At 33.2% G+C, this 18,885-nt stretch overlaps 1 protein-coding gene across 1 annotated transcript in view; it reads right to left on the bottom strand.

Moving 5' to 3' along the window:
- LOC115880113 overlaps window positions 1–18,885 on the bottom strand; it is an 870,630-nt gene that overhangs the window by 8,532 nt on the left and 843,213 nt on the right. The window contains exons 5-6 of the mRNA XM_030897242.1: window positions 8,116–8,373; window positions 5,640–5,792 (exon numbers count right to left, since the gene is read on the bottom strand). Of these exons, the coding sequence (XP_030753102.1) occupies window positions 5,672–5,792; window positions 8,116–8,373 (379 nt within the window). The 3' untranslated portion in view covers window positions 5,640–5,671. The remainder of the gene's footprint in view (window positions 1–5,639; window positions 5,793–8,115; window positions 8,374–18,885) is intronic.

Here is an 18,885-nt window from a genome sequence, read left to right as displayed (position 1 = left end):
GTTGAAACCATAAGAAAAAGGATTCGTGCTCGAAGGTTGTACAGCAGGAGAGAGTTACGGGTCCCAGAGTTATCTCGGCAGAAAAAATTGACCGGTTAAATTGGTGCCTTCAATATCCAAACTGGACAATTGAGAATTGACAAATTGTTCTTTTTTCGGATGAGATCAGAATTGGCTAAATGAATCAGATGACCCTCGAATTCGGGTTCTCAAAGCTGCAGGAAGACAAGCGAGACTCCAGGTTGTCATATCTGTAACAAGATATAAAGGAGGAACTGTAATGTGTTGGGGAGGTGTTATGCTGGTAGCAGAAACTCCATTGTTACCACTTAAACAAACTTTAACGTGTCGGAGGTATGTTGATTTAGTGCTAGAACCAATCGTTAGGCTTTGGAGGGCTGCAATTGGGGATAATTTTAACTTCATGCACGATAATGCACCTCCCCATACCAGCAGAGTGGCTAGAGAATCTTTTGAAACAGAAGGTCTCATAGTTTCATCATATTTTGTTCATCATATTTTGTTCTAGTGGGCCGATTGTGATAATTTTTTTACGCAATTTTTATAGGTAAGTTATTTGACTTTTTTGCCTCTAAGGCGCCGTCTCTTCAGTTATAAATAAATAACTTTTATCTAACAAATAACTATCTAAAAGATAAACAATCTAAAGCCTGCTATCTATAGGATATAACATTTGGGTATTTTCATACAAAATAATCCAAAAGATAACAATTTGAAGGACGGACCGTTAGACACTCCGTAGAGAAAGTGTTGCCAATATAAGATATCTGAAATTGAGATGGTTATATATGAAAAGTCTATACAACAAACAGAGACAAAAACTCGGAATTTCAAATCGTTAAATTAAAAAGTGAGGTTATGGTTCAGTTGTCAAAAGATCGTCAAAATGAAAATAAAAAAATAAAATTCAACTAAAATATATTTTGTGTTCGACTCCGACCAGTTCTATTATGGCATAGGATATTTAATTTTACCTTTATGGAAAAAGGGAAAGATAATTCAATTTCAGCAGTGGTGAAATAGATCTATTGATGGAATGCGATTTATAAGAAATTAAAACAAGAAAAAAATAATCTGTAAGTAATTTATAATTTAATTACATGATATTACTTTTATATTTATTATATTAACATTTTAGTACAATTGATAATAGAAAATATGGAAGAAGCTGGTGAAGTACAAGCAGAGATTTATAGACAAATCCTAAAACCACTATTTGGCAAGTTATTAAATTATTAATATTGAAAATTAAAAATAGCATAAGGTTGTTAGTAATAACAAATATGTTATTGTTCTAGGGCTTCTCATAGTAAAGAAATAGGTAGGATAGCATCGATGATAGTAATTAAGGTGAGTTTTTATTTTATAAAATAGATAAACGTACTTATATTATTTATTTTTAGAAAAGCACGATTGAAAATAAGTATATTATTATAACCCCAAAGACCAGTACCGCGGTTTTTTCTCCTCATTTATTGGTATGTGATTTTACATACTTTTGTCTTAATAATAATAAATTAATAGCACCTATAATAATTGTTACATTTACACATTATATGTACAAATTATTTAATAAAAAAATGTCATATGACTTTTATTTTTAAGAACTCAAAGTGATGGAACTTCAAAAAAAAAGGAAAAATTTTGTCTAAAGAAAGTTGATATTAATAAACCTTTTAACCGTAAAAAGTTGAACCAACTGGAATTCAAAGGACCACAACACAGGTGTTTTAGAAAGGTTTAGATAGAGAGTTACTTAAAAAACAGCTTGAAGTAGAGATGTATAAGGTACATAGTGCAAGAAATTAAACCAAAATTGTAACACAAAAACACAAAAGAAATAAAAGCAAATGTGAGTTGTATAACAGGTTCCTGTTATAGTATTAATAAATTAAGATATGCGAATTAAAAATGAAATAAATAGCTTGATTTAAAAAGTTTTGTTTATTTTTTACCTACTTCAGAGCTTTATTAAATACATAATGGTTTATGATTGAAGGCATTTAAGTAAAATAATTTATAAATTGCTGTTTCATCACTATTATTCTGACTTAATGCATTCTGATGCTCTAACGGAGGCTCTTTTTATTTTGCAACACTCCTTATAAAGTCCGGCACTAGCAACAATAGTTTTTTGTTTGTACCACATACGTTCTAAAATGGTTATAGTCTATTTTGTCAAATAAAATCAATATCTCCTCATGCCTTTGCCCATGAGTCAAAATTTTATCCAACAAATAAAGCGCTATTTGGCAGTTCAGGTCCCAAACAATATATCTGAGAGATAAGGTTATTTTATCTAATAGATATTGCTATCTATAGGTGAAAATACATGTTTTTCTGCTATCCATCAAATAAAATATATCTGGCAGATTATAACGCGCTATCTGTACCTGAAAACACCGGGGGTTAGAATGAAAGTTCTCAACTGTCTATTACACGGCCGGGAGAAAGTTTCAATCATCCTGTAGAATGGTTTACCAAAGTAAGGAAGTTAAAAATCATATTATCCTCAAGGTGCATATTTTCTTAATGGTGAATTTAATTTTAACGCGAAAAAAATAAGCCTCAGTTAGGATCACTGTCACTGAAAAGTCATATTATTAAAGTTTGTTGGCAGTTTATCTAGCAGAGACGCTAATTTCTACCATATCTCTACCATGTTCAATTAAAGCAATTATATAGCCCCAAAAAATCATATCAATTTCAAATGTGTCAAATGAAACGTCAAAAAATACTGTCAAAAAACGGTCGAATAGTTAAGCCCCGTTTTCAGAACTTCGTCGTGTCGCCAGCGATAGGTCAAAAGTACCAATGAGATTTGTACAAAATTCAAACAGCGGTCAATTTTAAATTTAAACAACTCCCATTGGTTCTTTGAAGTGTCAACCACTATCACCAGAGACACAACGGGGCTTTAAACCAAGGTTATTAAAATATAAGGTTGTCTCGTAACTCGATCCGCCATTATCGAAAACGTCATAGGAATTAATAGTGTATTGAATTAATTTTATTATTAATTAATTTTTAATTATTGAATTAATAATTATTGAAATAAAAACTGCCCTGTTATCGTATATCGATATAGCACTAAATATGCCCCTCCCTACTTATAATTCAAATTTGGCGCCTTGCCTTGACGTGAAAAACGGAAAGGAAGTAGGAGGAGCCTAACCAGGGCCAGTCAACTGAGATATACGACCTTGAACGATCTTTTTTTGGGGTAGTAATTTCCTGGGGCGCTAGATGGCGTATTTTTATTTTAATTTTTCTAGTTGCCTAACAATTGCGTACAAAATTGTCTTTATAGTTGCCTAAATAGGCCTATTAATTATGTTTTGTCATTGTTCTGTATGTCAAATCAGTTTTCCGTTTCCGGCTTCCTCCTTTCTCCTCAGTTGTGTTTTGCAATTGAACGGAGATGTGCGTTTCGCTGTTTTCTGGTTGTTTGGCTGTGTTTTTTGCAATCTTCATTTTACAATCCTGATTTTGTATTTTTGAATTTTTGAACTTTGTTTTGTTTTTGATTTTTAAGATCTTTATTAAAGGTAAGGTTTAAGTTAAAGGTCTTTGATTTATCTAACAATTTTATTTAATAATCCGAGAAAGTGAGGTGAGGTAACCTAACCAAGTCCAAATGTTCGTGAATTTTATTTTTTAACAATGTAATATTAACGCCATATATTTTACAAAGAAAAATTGATCAACTCCATATTTTTGTACATAAACTCCACAATGTGATATTACACAATTGTTCAAGTCCATATGTAAAAAGTACACGTAAATAAAACATTGTTTCAAATGGACGTCACTTTCTCTTGTATTCCAACGATATTTGTTATGTGTTCTTAAATCTGGTACTATAATAAATATTATACTTTTTAATCGGTTGTTTTATTTGTTTGTAAAATGTTTCATGGTATAATTTTCTGTAAATTAAATTAAATTATTTATTGTAGGCTTTTATGCACATAAAATGATATAAGCAAACCATTTAACACTTTACAATAGTTTAACCTGGTTTAACCTTTATATATAAATCCTTGTTTTTTACCATTTGACTTGTTTGCCAACTTGGGACCAATCAGATGACTACACATTATTTTGTAGAAATCTGATTGGCTCTAACTGGCGAACAAGTCAATACGTCTTGCTTAAAAATAAATTGCATCTATTTAAATTTGCCGCCACATTTGTTACTTTCCTGGGTGGCTAGATGGCGCCACTTCAACATACAGATTACAGATTTCTTTACAAATTTGAAACCGTTTTGAAACTAAAAAATGCATGGGAGTTAGCGTTCTTCTTTAGTGTGTTCTGTGAGCCTAACGACTCGCTTCGAAGACGACGACGCGCCAAGAGTTTCGAGGCCGGTCGAGGTTGAAAAAAATGTGCAAAATAAATAGTTTTTATTGAAACTGTTGTGTCTCTCAATAAAATTAAAACCCACGAAAAGCATTTTTTCGTATACAGCCCACAGTCCAACAGTGCATGTTCCGAATCGATATTCATTGTGTACTTTATTGTTTATAGTGTAGGCGTCAATAGTTTTGAGTTGTTTGATGTGTGTTTTATTTATTGTATTGTCCATTTATCTCTCTTTGTTGGTTGCATTTTATTTTCTATTCCTTTTATCTATGATTTTATACGTTCTATCTACGTCAGAGGGATGCTATTCCGCTTTGCTCCTATTGGTCCAAAAGTTACGAGACAACCTTACCTTTTAATAACTGTTAATAACCTTGGCTTTAAACCCCGTTCTCAGAACTATGATCTGTCGCTGGCTTTGTTCAATGAGAGCAATAATTCTTCTCCTCTGTACATCTGTTAATCCAAAATAAGGCACATTTTTATTTTTTGGATAGAATGAAAATTACCGGACAATCTTGTAATTTTACTACTGAAACAAAATTCAGAAGAAAATAAATCGCAGCAGTCATTTATTCTTTATTGTCATGTTTATTTACAACAAAAAGCCTTATCTTAAAATTGTATACCAATTTTTTTCATTGCAAAAAGTTTAGTCAGAAATAAAGAATGATTCGGAGTGATTCCATTTATTCCTTTTATCTATGATTTTATACGCTCTATCTACGTCAGAGGGATGCTATTCCGTTTTGCTCCTATTGGTTCAAAAGTTACGAGACAACCTTAACATTTAATAACTGTTAATAACCTTGGCTTTAAACCCCGTTCTCAGAACTACGTTCTGTCGCTGGCGACACTTCGAACGGGACTTCTCAAGAAAATTTAAACAAATGTCAATTTTCAATTTAGTACAACTCTCATTGGTTCTTTGAAATGTCAACCAGTGTAGCCAGCGACATAACGTAATTCTGAGAACGAGGCTTTCGCTGATTCGGTTCGTCAATACGCCGATTCGGTAGAATGTCGGTTTCTGAGCGAACCATGAAAACAAATATCACGAACAGAATGGACGAATTTCCAAGCAAACCAATGAATCGCATCAACGAACCGAATCAGCGAATAGTGAGTACTTACGGGGCTTTAGTCTTTTTATTCAAAAGTAATTTCTTAAGTATAAGACTTTTTTTAATCTGCCATCATATAAAGCACGCTTGATCATAAATTATTTAAGTCATGCATATCCTACTTACTTATATAGATCTGGTGGTTGGTGTACTTCTGGTCAAATTTCAAGAATAGTATCTTGTTCAGTATGCAAACTGTCCGATAGAGACACGCTACTACCAGCAATGGGTTCTGGCATACCATCGTCCAAGACTTCTGTTACTTCTTCAAATTTACTGCTGGAAAATTAATAAAACTTTAATTAGCCAAATAAGGAGGCGCAACCCTGTATATGTAGCTAAATCTAATTAACTTTTAATTTAAATCTAATTTTTGATTTAAAACATGGTATTATACTTTAATGTTTTAATGTCATTATTGGCCATTCGACCATGTCATTTATAATATTACCTAATAATTTGAGTTATTAATAAGTTAATTTATCACAAGCTTGCAACAGACCAGTATATACCGTATGATCGAAAAAAACTGCGTTCAGTTAGCTTGGAAATGACGATCGATAACATTTCCCAAATAATTTTACATAATAAAATGACAGCGATCTTCAGTTTCATGCCATCTTTGACGCCGTTCTTTTTCGATCGTATTTTACATGCATCATATTATCTGTCTACCATACACTGTCATCTTTGCTCGGGGGAAACATTAAGGCACCCTCTGTGTGATATTATCCAAAGAGGACTCCGTATCACTGAGAGATGGTGCAGGACTGTCGGGCTGAGCATCAACTCAGACAAAACCGCGGTAGTGCCATTCACCAGAAAGCGAAATCTGAAGAACTTGAAAAAAAATCCATTTATATGGAAAGGAAATGCCATCACAGGAAGTCAAATATCTATGAATAACTCTGGACAGTAAACTTCTATGGAACAGGAATATTAATAACATTACCAGCACAGCCACAAAGAAGCTTATAATATGCAGAAGACTGGCGGGAAATAGATGGGGCTGCGCTCTTAACATTTTGCGCTGGATTTATACTAAGATAGTAAGACTCATGATACCTATGGAGCAGGTGTTTGGCACATAAACTCTAGTTTTGTGTACATCAAGGCTAAATCTGTGCAAAGCACAGAGACTGGCTTGCATCTGTATCACAGATGTCATGCTCAAGAGAACATGCTCAACAGCAGCAATTGAAGTCGTTCTAGAGCTAACACCACTATACATTGTTGTCGGTTAATATGCCAATGCGACAATGATTAGAATGCCCATTGACGGAAACGTACTGGAAGAATTTTCAGGTCAGGGGTCTTGGAACACTTTCAAAAAGAAAATTTCATTACCCCAACAGTGGATGATATAGCAAGAATGTGCAACTCTGAGAAACACTTCACTGTAGTATTGAGCAATAAAAAGGATTGGAAGAGAGAAACGTTTGCTCAGCATGTAAAAGACCATACCATAACATCGTAGACTGCTGCTTCGAAAACCAAAGTAGCGACGGGGATAGGAGTATTTGGGCCGAAAACTAAATACTCCGAACCAATGGACACCTACCCCAGCATCCTACAACCAGAAAACAGGAAATAGCCATCTTATTCGATAGTCAAGCAGCACTAAAAGCGATCAACTCAGTAACCATCAATTCGAAGTTGTTCAAAGAATGCCTAGAGAAACTGAAGAAATTAGACAGAAAATAAAGTCTTCGTACTCTGGGTGCCCGCTTACCAAGGGATAGAAGGCAATGAAAAAGTAAACGATCTAGCTAGAGAAGGAGCGAACACTCCACTAACTGGACTAGAACCGTTCTGTTTTCCAAGTGGAACTTAAAGCAATTTAAAGCAATTCAATAAATAATAAAATTTCAATAATAGCAAACAAAATTTTAGGGAATTTTTACCAAACCAATATTACTGAACTTTTATAAAAAAATCTTTTGAAACCAATTATTATAAATCCTTATTATTTTTTTATAATAAACACCGCTATTTTGTAAGATTTACGATCATATCCCTCTATCCGTGCGCAAAACCACATAAATGGCATATTAAGGTTACATATAGGGATAATAAATGTTTATGGATCAAAAGAGGGCAATTTATTTTTTAGAGCTATTTATGAAAATATGCTGCCGATTTAACGACTGAGGTACACCTGTTGTTTACTAATTTTGATTTATATTCTATAAATATCCTGAGATAGGAAGGTAATGGTTGGAAAATCGTTTGATACACAATATATTACTGAAAATTATTTCTTAAGAAAGAAAGGGAACCTCAGCCACATGTCTATACACTAAAACACTGAGCCTTTTCTTTTTATTGAAATAATTGTTCATTATTTCAGATAAACCAAGGCATAGATACATTTCAAGAGTTTAAAAGAAATACGAATTTATTTTGTTATTGAGTTATCGAGTTTCTGATTGAACAATTCTGATACCTACTTTTTATAAAGTTTGAAAATTTTGAATGGCTTGATCGAAATAAATTAATGATAATTAGTCAAATCATTCCAACTTTTCAGACTCACTCTAAATATCCTTTCTGCTATATCAGTTGAAATAGTCCCCTATGACACACCCCCTATCTAATTTACCTTTCCAAACTATCTAAATCGCCATGCCCAAATCTGTGTTCCTTTCTCTTCCGTTTTCTTCTGTGGATCTTCTGGCATATCGATGTCACGATGTGCAGAATGGCTAAGGAGATGGCCAAGCCTCCAGCCAAATACACCAGCCATAGTTTATAGGGTTTGTACAAGGTCATGAGGCCTATCAGTACGTAGAATGGGCTCTTCTTCCAGTCGTCCATTAGCATGACGTATTTCCATATCCTCCATATTTTGTGATCGGCTCTGTAAATAAAATAACAAAATTGAATGTCTTGTAAAATACTATACCGTGTGGTGCATCGGAACACCGGACGTAAGAAATCCAATGTTAATTTTAAAAAGGTTGAATATTATCTTCCCAGATGATTTTATGCAAACATTGTGTTAGACCTTTTTGAAGAGTTGCGTTAAAGCTGTACTTTTATCTAGAATTTTGTTTTATTTGGAATCTGTATCTGTTTGTTTTATTTGGAATTAATATTGCATCTAAATGTTATTTGCAAAAATTACCTTCAAATTACTAAACATTATAATGCGGCCCAGAGAAAGCTACAATTAAAACACCAGTAAAAATATGATTTTGTCATTGTCAAATTCGGTGTCACATTTTGTTTACAAGAATTAGTTTAATTTTTTTGGAAAGAGTGGTCAATTTTCTTCCGAATTGGAATGATCATCTACAAAATAAGTATAGTATATTTATATTAAACCTAAAATAGCCGAATAGAAGAAAAAATTATAAAGTTTTGATATGTTGAGATTAGACGCACCAAGAGGAGACTTTTCAAAATCAAAAGAGTTCTTAACTTTAAGTGTGAGCTTCACCCCAAAAAACCACACCCAACACGCCCCTTCGATGGCTTTTCGCTTTTTTCTCAGAACCCGTTGGTCCCACAAAAAATTTTATACTTACCGAAAATATTCCTTATAAAATTTTCTACAAAAAAGGTTCTATTCATTATTTATATTTATCCAATGCATTTCGAACAATAACCGTTTGAAAATTGGAGTACAAAAAAATACAGGTCGCCTTTCAAATTATAGTCTCCCAAGGTATTTTAACGTGCTAAATATACACGCAACAGATATAATACTGTATAATATAAACAAAAACATTGCCTATTTCACTAAACTAACATTCATACTTTCATCTACATATTGTCATCGTCTCTAGAATGTGCTCAGTATTCGAACAACTTTGCCCTCGACAGGTTCCGCACATAGTTGTACATTTCATGGCGGCTTTAATGCAACTGCATCGTTTTACACAATCTTGTTTGCAGTTGCACGTCATTAATGACATAATTGAAGCAGGGGCGGGCGATTCTGTTGTATATAAAGGTGACAGGGCGTTGTTGATTTTCTTCCAGCTCCACTGGTCGGGTTTTATAGGTTGTTCTTACCATATTTGTACTTGAAGATATGTTCTCCGGGAATGTTACCTAGCTGCAGCAGATGTGGGAGGCAATTTTGATAAAAGTACCGTGGTGGTAGTTCACCAACTAACTTATTGAAACAAGCGTATCTTTGCTCACCAAGGCTCCCTTCAGATGATTGAAGTTTGTACAGTTTCAGTATAAACGTCTCTTCAGCTTTTTCAATTTCTTCAGGTGTTGATTTTGCGTTGTTAAAAATATCGACGATACTATCAAGGTCTTTTTCTTTATTAAATATTTGTACGTGTTGTTGTTTTCCTTTTCCAAAAAATCACTATACATTCGTTGTTTAACATTACCTATGGCTTCTTTCAGAAAAAGAATGTCTTTGTCATCGGGGGAAAGTGCTGCTAATAAAACAACAAGATCGACATCTTGTCCAACGACTAGAACTTGTTCATTTTTCTCAGATATTTGTATATTGTGTAAAAAGATGCAGTTGCATTAAAGCCGGCATGAAATGTACAACTATGTGCGGAACTTGTCGTGGGCAAAGTTGTTCGAATACTGAGCACATTCTAGAGACGATGACAATATGTAGATGAAGGTATGAATGTTAGTTTAGTGTAATAGGCAATGTTTTTGTTTATATTATACAGTATTATATCTGTTGCGTGTATATTTAGCACGTTAAAATACCTTGGGAGTCTAATGTGAAAGGCGATCTGTATTTTTTTTGTACTCCATTCTTCAAACGGTTATTGCTCGAAATACATTGGATAAATATAAATAATAAATAGAACTTTTTTTGTAGCAAATTTTATAGGGAATATTTTTGATCAGAATAAAATTTTCTGTGCGACTAATGGTTTTCGAGAAAAACAAGAAAAACCACCGCAGTGCGTATTGGGGGTTGTTTTTGGGGGTGAAGCTCAAACTTTACAGTTAGGAACTCTTTTGATTCTAAAAAGTCTCCTTTTAGTACGTATAACCTCAACATATCAAAACTTTATAATTTTTTTTTCTAAATATGCTAATATCAACGTACCTACTAGTAGTTGAACTGAGAATTAGTAGTGGGAACTATCGAATGAATACTAACGAAACATTCGATAGTTGCAATTCATTCGAATAATTCGATAGCTAGTAAGAAAACATTCGTTGAAAACTATTCGAATAAAAATATCGAATAGATGCGTCATCTGCCTTGAAATATATTAATTCGGCAGCAAAAACCATTCATTTATAAAATTCATTCATTTGTAAAATTCATTTATTCGTCAGGATCGATTATAATAAAATATAAACTGGATTTTAGTTGTCGCCCGGCGACGTAGGTTTCTTTCCTAGAAACCCGACAGCGGTCGGCGGTCGGTGGCAATGGTATGAAAAAACCGGCATCTTTGATTTTGAGTCAGATAAAGATAAGGACACATTATTTTTTTTATTGAGGTGCTACATTATGAACGGCGCTGTTGCCGTATATTCGTATTAGTTGGTATTAGCAAAGAATATTATTCTTTGGTATTATAGTTAGTTAGGGATAGTATGACTATATATTTTGCATGTTTTTTATTAATATTCTGTTGTTACACTACAATAATACTTTTTATTTTGGATGTAGGAAAATTATTTTTAATGTTTTTAAGCAAAACTGGTTTAATAAATAATTATAACAGTAATAATTTGTTATACCTATTAACACCAAAATTTAAAATCATTTAATATAAACATTTTTTTAAGTAGTAGCAAAATATAAACAACAAATTAGAAGTTAAAATTATTTATATTAGATCCTATTTAAAAATAATATAGTCTCTACATTTTTTGGCAACGTTGGTTTATTAAATAATAATAATTACAGAACTAATTCGTTATATTAACAACAAATTTTAAAATCATGAAATATAAACATTTATTAATTTTCTAAGCATGCATTGTATATATATATATAAGAAAAATATAAATAAAAAATTAAAAATCAAAATTTTATATGTGTATTACTTTTTATTACTTTGTATTAGTATTTAAAAATAATATTTGCTTTTACTGGCATTTACTTTAAAAAATAAATGAAATATTTCTTCGCAAAAATCTACATGTAAGAGAATTAGCATAAACAAAATTCAAATATCGTTAACTTTTTTTTTTAAATTGGCACGTGTAAAACTTTAATCAATCAATTTAATTTTCTCATCCCAAAATTTGAGTTCGATAATCATTTACTTAACCGCATTACCACATTACTTAAATATGATTATTAAGTTGAACTAATTTATATTACTAAAACATCTAAAATACAAATACATATGTATTTTTAAAATTAATTGTAAGTTCACCTCATCTCTCTTAAAAATTGTTACTTCTCAAAATTTCCCATTAAAAAAATAGACCATATACCGTATAAAATTAAATAATTGAAAGATCCGAAAATCACACAAATTTTCGGAAAAATTTTGACCACCTGCACACGTACACAATCGTCAATTAAAAAAATCACTGCTACTTTAGTATTTTAAATATTTTAATAAACGCAAAAATAGCACAGTATTTAGAAGGCAAGTTATAAAAATTTGGAAGAACTAATAATGCACTGACGCAGACAAAAATCAAACGAATACTAAATTTCATTTATCAAAAGCATTCGATAGTCTTGGCTTAACGATAACCATTTAGTCGCACGGCGAGGTTGTCACATATGCTTTAGTATACAAATGAATGAATGATTTTATTCGAATGAGACCATTCGATAGTTGAAATCATTCATTCAGTAACCATTCGATAATCTAATTCATTCGATAGTTCCCATCGCTACTGAGAATAGTATTCGTACACGACTTGTTTGCTGTTCATTACTCCGAACACTCTCAGGCCTCGCTCATAAATTGTATTTTTGTATTGACTAAGCGTGGGTCCCATGGGGACCCTCCACTGAGGCCGCGAGGGCCTATTGTGGCTCAGTTTCTACACGCTCTAATTTACAAGAGCGTCAAAGTTCACCCTCAAGACCCAGCCTCCTAATATAGGCCGTTATGTCTGAGGGCGATATGTCTCCTAGGTCTGATAGGTCTAGCATGGGTTTGCCAAACATCTCAAACCTGGTCCTGTTCCCAGCGGGGCAGGTACACATAACGTGCTTCATTGTTTCGTCATCTTCCATACAAAGTCGGCATTCGGCGTCTTCCACCAGTCCCGTCCTCTGTAGGTGAGATCTCAGCCGGCAGTGGCCCGTGTACACTGCAGTGAGCACACGCGTTCCATTCCTGCCGGCCTTTAGGAGTTCTCCTGTTCTATGTTTGGATGGCCCTGCTAGGATTTTCTTGGCATGTTCCATTCCGGGACTGTCATTCCAGTCCCGGAACGTCGCACTCCTAACCCATTCACAGAGCCTGTCTCTTGCGAGATTTTTAGGAACGCTAAGTGTCGGTTCTGGGCCCACGAATGGCGAGCCTGCACCAGTTTTGGCCAGGGAATCAGCACGTTCATTTTCCTCTAGGCCGACATGTCCCGGTATCCATATTAGCGACACTTTGTTCCTATCTCCCAGTATATTGAGTAGTTTCTTACAATGAAGAATCGTCATAGACGTGCTTTTCGTTGCCTCAAGTGCTTTCAGCGTGGCTTGACTATCCGAAAATATGCATATTGTTTTCCCGGTGTATTGCTGTTCTACCAGCAGTTGCACACAGGTTTCAATAGCATATAGCTCAGCTTGGAAGATCGTGGTGTGTTTTCCAAGACTGTAGTAGATCTCAGTCTTTGGACTGCTGCAGTAAATTCCTGCTCCAGATCCTTTTTCGTTTTTGGATCCGTCCGTGTACCAACACATTTCCAACACATTCGCTCATACCACATACATCCCCAAACATTTAATAATTAAACGAAATATTTGTAACTAATGGAACTTTATTAAACAATTATGCCAATTAATAAAATATTCACATAATCCCCTATTTATAGCCAAACAATACCCCAAATTATTATAAAATTTACGCCTCACAAAACAATGCTGTTAAGGGAAGAACCTTTAGCATTCTACAGAGATGTCGCTTTCAATTCATCTGTATTTCAGTCGTTTCTGTGTTTGATATGCCCATAAAGACGATGGTTGAGTATGCTCCACAGGAAGAAGTCATTCGGCGAAAGATCCAGTGGTCTTTTCCTACGGTATCCCGAATAGAGGAAAATCAATATTTTTATTTTTTTAATTTTCTAATATTCAAGTCGTTGTTTTCTTCCGGTTTATTATTTTTGATTCCATACTTCAATGTGCTTAATACCGTGCCTTTAGCTTCAAACCTCTGGTTTATTATTTAAACTGTTGACTTATTCGGTATAGGCTTTCCGGAATCTGCATGAGCTGCAAACATATATCTAACATATCGGGAATACCATTTCCAGCAAAGTGCCGTCGTTTCAGTTCATTTTTGACTCTACAACGAGAATCGTCTGCCACTGGTTAAAAATTATGAGAAAAAAATCAGCTAGATACATGAAAATAGTATACTTATATATAGGGTGATTCACAGAGATGGGACGTTAGACGGGTTTATGAAAAAAGTAAACCTGTGAAAAGATTTTCTTTTAAATTTGGATTTTTGCATAAAGGCACCTGCGCCACCCAGGGGCGAGCCGCCCATGTGTGCGAAGTGTGCGGCGCACACAGGCGCCAAAGCAATTGGGGCGCCGCGCCGGATGAAGTGCCAAGTGCCAGCGCCATTATTTTCCAAAACTAACTACTAAAATCTAAAACAAAATAATTTATTTACTCAGTAACCAAATTTAAAATTTTATTTCGAATATGTCGAATTAATAAATATTCTTCAATAATACTGCCGATTGCACTGCTGACACGTGCCTAGAGCAAATTTGTAACATTATAAGATTTGTCAATTTTAACACAGAAACTGAAAATTTTAAAATAGGAAAGCATTTTCTAGCGTTCTGTACGATTATCTATACAAATGGCGCTGGCTTAACATCGTTTATAATACTCGTAAAAGAACTAGAAAAAGTGAATATGGGCCTAAACAATTTTAAAATATGCTCGGTAAGACGGTAAGACCGTAAGACCGCTGTCGACCTTAATTACATGACTGGATTCTTTAGCATTGTGCAAAAATTATAAAAAAATTTTCGTCCTCTCTCAAAATATGGGATTTATTAAAAAAATATATTGTCAAGGCGTATGTAGCGCTAAACTGTATTACTGGTTGCATAACTGAATTACTGCTACACAATGACTAAAGAATCCAAGGACAAATAACACCCGACAGCAAATTGTGACGCTGGCATCAAACAGTGCCGTGGCACATATTTTTCTTAACCTAGCTGTTTGAAGCAATATTTATATTTTTTGATAATTGTTTTGACTACGCCTATGGTGTATCATCCTAACTAATTACGAAAAAAACGTACTAAAATGTTAACAAAAATACAAAACTAGTATCGACGTATAGCACATATCAAGTACATATAGATGTTAATTGAAATTGAAGAATAATTATCGAATTCAATAAGAAAACGCTAAAAAGTTGGAGTGGACTGTTTATTTACCTATGAAACGTAACTCCTGGCTCTTTCTTCTCGCTGTGGCTTTTACACTTGAAAGCTAGACAATTCACCATTGTAACAAAGTTTATACAAAGTTCACTACACACAACAAACTATTAAAAATCGCTAAAATTGTCGCTGGTGACTGGATGATGACTCACTGTTTGGCATCAAACGAATGGCGTCTAACGTCACAAATTCTACTACAGCCCGTACAGGGGCGTTACATGTCCTTATATTCTTTAGTCATTGCTGCTACATAACCGCAACGTGCATTGAGGAACCTGGCGAATTCGCTAGACAGTAAAAGAATATTACAGAATTCTTTAGAACGTCCCAGAAACACTTGCCAAGGGGTATATAAAGGCCCGCGCTTGGCAGTTGGAGCAGTTTTGAAGTTTGAATATACCGCGCTTTAAATTATTACGAATCGGACAATTTGGCGAAGGAATTTTATAAGTATTGTGTGTTATTAGTTTAAATTGTGTGTAAAGCAAAAGAAAAATAAATCGTTAAGTATTTTATCGTGAGTTTTAATTAGTGGACCCACGGAATCCGTAACAATATTATAAATCTAACCTTAAAACCATTAGATAGCCGAAAACAGATGGTCAAGCAAAATGAAAATAAAACAAAAATTGTTATACAAATTTATCCCATATTTATTCTTTATAGGTATGATATAATCAAATGGTGCCTACATCATTCGATTAGAAGGAAAAATATGACGCTAAATGTTTATTATAGTTAGTGTACCGTACATTTTTATGTACGGTGGTTAGGGGTTAGAGCCTTTGGTGTTACAGCAGCAATATAAAACCCTAATTCATCACAGTACACCAAAACACTTTACTTTTGCACTGGACGCGTCAGTTTTAATCATCTGCTGATGATGCTAACATGATTAGCGAAAGGCGCGTCTTGCGTGCAAAAGTAAAGTATTTCGGTGAAGTGTGGTGAATTAGCCTTTTATTTTGCTGCTAAATCTCTAATTTCAGAAAAAATATGTACTTTTTCACTTATTTGTTTACTAAATGTAGGCATAGTATATAGGTATTATTGACAAAAGTAAATTTTGTGAAATCAAGTCAACAGTCCATCGATATGAATATGCAAGAAGCTTTAGATTAGCGATGGGAACTATCGAATGAATTAGACTATCGAATGGTTACTGAATGAATGATTTCAACTATCGAATGGTTTCATTCGAATAAAATCATTCATTCATTTGTATACTAAAGCATATGTGACAACCTCGCCGTGCGACTAAATGATTATCGTTAAGCCACGACTATCGAATGCTTTTTATAAATGAAATTTAGTATTCGTTTGATTTTTGTCTGCGTCAGTGCATTATTAGTCCTTCCAAATTTTTATAACTTGCCTTCTAAATACTGTGCTATTTTTTGCGTTTATTAAAATATTTAAAAATACTAAAGTAGTAGTGTTTTTTTAAATTGATGATTGTGTACGTGTGCAGGTGGTCAAAATTTTTCCGAAAATTTGTGTGATTTTCCGATCTTTCAATTATTTAATTTTATACGGTATATGGTCTATTTTTTCAATGGGAAATTTTGAGAAGTAACAATTTTTAAGAGAGATGAGGTGAACTTACAATTAATTTTAAAAATACATATGTATTTGTATTTTAGATGTTTTAGTAATATGAATTAGTTGAACTTAATAATCATATTTAAGTAATGTGGTTAACTAAATGGTTATCGAACTCAAATTTTGGGATGGGAAAATTAAATTGATTGATTAAAGTTTTACACGTGCCAATTTAAAAAAAAGGGGTAATGGCAAAGAGTAGATAAGACAAGAGACGACAGTTCGCGCGGTACCTTTCATGTTTGAGTGGTGGGGAGAGTGACCTCGTCTCGCTTGTCCCTTTAAATTTTCGTAATTTTTTCGCGGGAAATTTGAAATAGACTATTATTAAAACTTGCCTGTATAGATTATAAATAGTTACTGTATGGGCAAAGAAATAAATAGAAACGAAAAAAAATGAGTTTTCTAAATATTATATAAAATAAATTATAATTAGAAACATATTTGTCGGGGAATAAAGATAATAAAAGCAATATTTTGTATCGTTGGTAAACAAGATAAAGTGACCACCGATTAAAGTGAAACCGATTTGTAAGAAATGTTTTATTTACGTGTATTTTTTTTTACATATGGATTTGAACAAGTGTAAAATCACAGTATGGAGTTTATGTACAAAAAAATAGAGTTGCTCAATTTTTGTTTAAATGTATTGCAAGCTTCTAACCATGTCTTCGATCTATGGATTACATTTAGTTTAATAACATAATTATATAGTATATTTCTATAAAAATACTTTTCAGGATCCTTTGGAAAAGAGTGAAATATTATGTTTGTCGAAGAATAAGACCTATTTTTGCAGTCTTTATAAGCACACACATTGCCACCATCTCGTCTTTTCCTGCTACTCGTGTTCTATTCAGTATTCATATTTAACAATATTTACAAATTAGTACGCAACAAAAACGATATTAAAATTAAACCTTAAAAACTCTCAAAACGATAATATATCGAAAAACTCTGAAAACACACTTTAAAAAGGCAAAAATGCAAGAAAACAACTAATCAGATTTGTTTATGTTTAAGCCTGATTAGCACAGCTGATTGAGCTGATTAGCGTCCTAAAATCATAGGTTAGATTCTTGTTAGATTAGATAAAATACGCCGTTGTCAGATTTTGAGATTTTATCTGTTTATCTTTGAAATCGATCAACTTATTAGTCATTCTGTTTCTTTGATATTATCCGTACATTGCGAAAAAAGAACCTAAACCAACCTAAACTAAAAATTTACATTTCAGTATTAACATACGTTACTTATATCCTTCTTATAATATTAATTTATTTTCAGAAAATCTTGTTTATTTTTCAAAGAAATATACTTGGCAACAGACAAAATGGGACTTGATGGGACCTTTAAATTTTAATATATCTGCGTCTCTCTCGCGAAATTCGACTTCTTTGTTCACTGTCGTCTCTTGTCTTATCTACTCTTTGGTAATGGTGTGGATCCGGTGGCTGACCTTGAAACGAGTTTTTGCTGCATATAGTCACATACACTAAGCATGCGCACATCTTCGATGTTGCCAGATTGCAAGTTATTTTGGAATTATTTTCAGTAGAACACAAATATGTGCTTTTCAGTGTTTTTTTGTCAATTATACCGTATGATCGAAAAAACGGCGCCCAGTTGGCTGGGAAATGACGATTGAGGACATTTCCCATATAAAATGACAGCGATCTTCATTTCATAGTCATCGCTGACGCTATTTTTTTTCAATCATAGTACGCGGTATATTATTTATATTATTATTTTAATATTTCGCACAACACGTGAACGCTTATTATGTATTTTCATAGTCAATAAAATTAAATAGAAATAAAACTCTAGATTCCTATGATTAATCTAATTGCTCTAGATTATTATGCTAACGTTTAAAAAGTGCTTTGTTAAAAATTCAAAGGGATGTGTTCAAGTTTTTTCTTTTTTTTAATTTTTAAATACTATAGCTCCATGTCATGTTCATAATAGGTTTTTTTAACATTCCATCAAAACTACGGAGGCCTTTTAGCCTCCGTAATTAAAATTGTAGAATCAGCTTCAGCAACATTAACAATTACCTTGTTTAATTCTGCTTATACATATAGTGCATTAATTTTTCTGCTACCTTAAGATTGCTCTATTATTACACCTAATTTATGTGATTTTCTTAGCATATATGATTTATAAACCATATTTTTCCTAATGGAAGGATGGAATAGGATGCAAAATTAAGATA

This window comes from Sitophilus oryzae, unplaced genomic scaffold (assembly GCF_002938485.1).
Source record: "Sitophilus oryzae breed Bouriz unplaced genomic scaffold, Soryzae_2.0 scaffold_1614_pilon_pilon, whole genome shotgun sequence".
NCBI lineage: Eukaryota > Metazoa > Arthropoda > Insecta > Coleoptera > Curculionidae > Sitophilus > Sitophilus oryzae.
The sequence above is the reverse complement of the archived record's forward strand: the minus strand, read 5'-3'. Positions and strand labels throughout refer to the sequence as shown.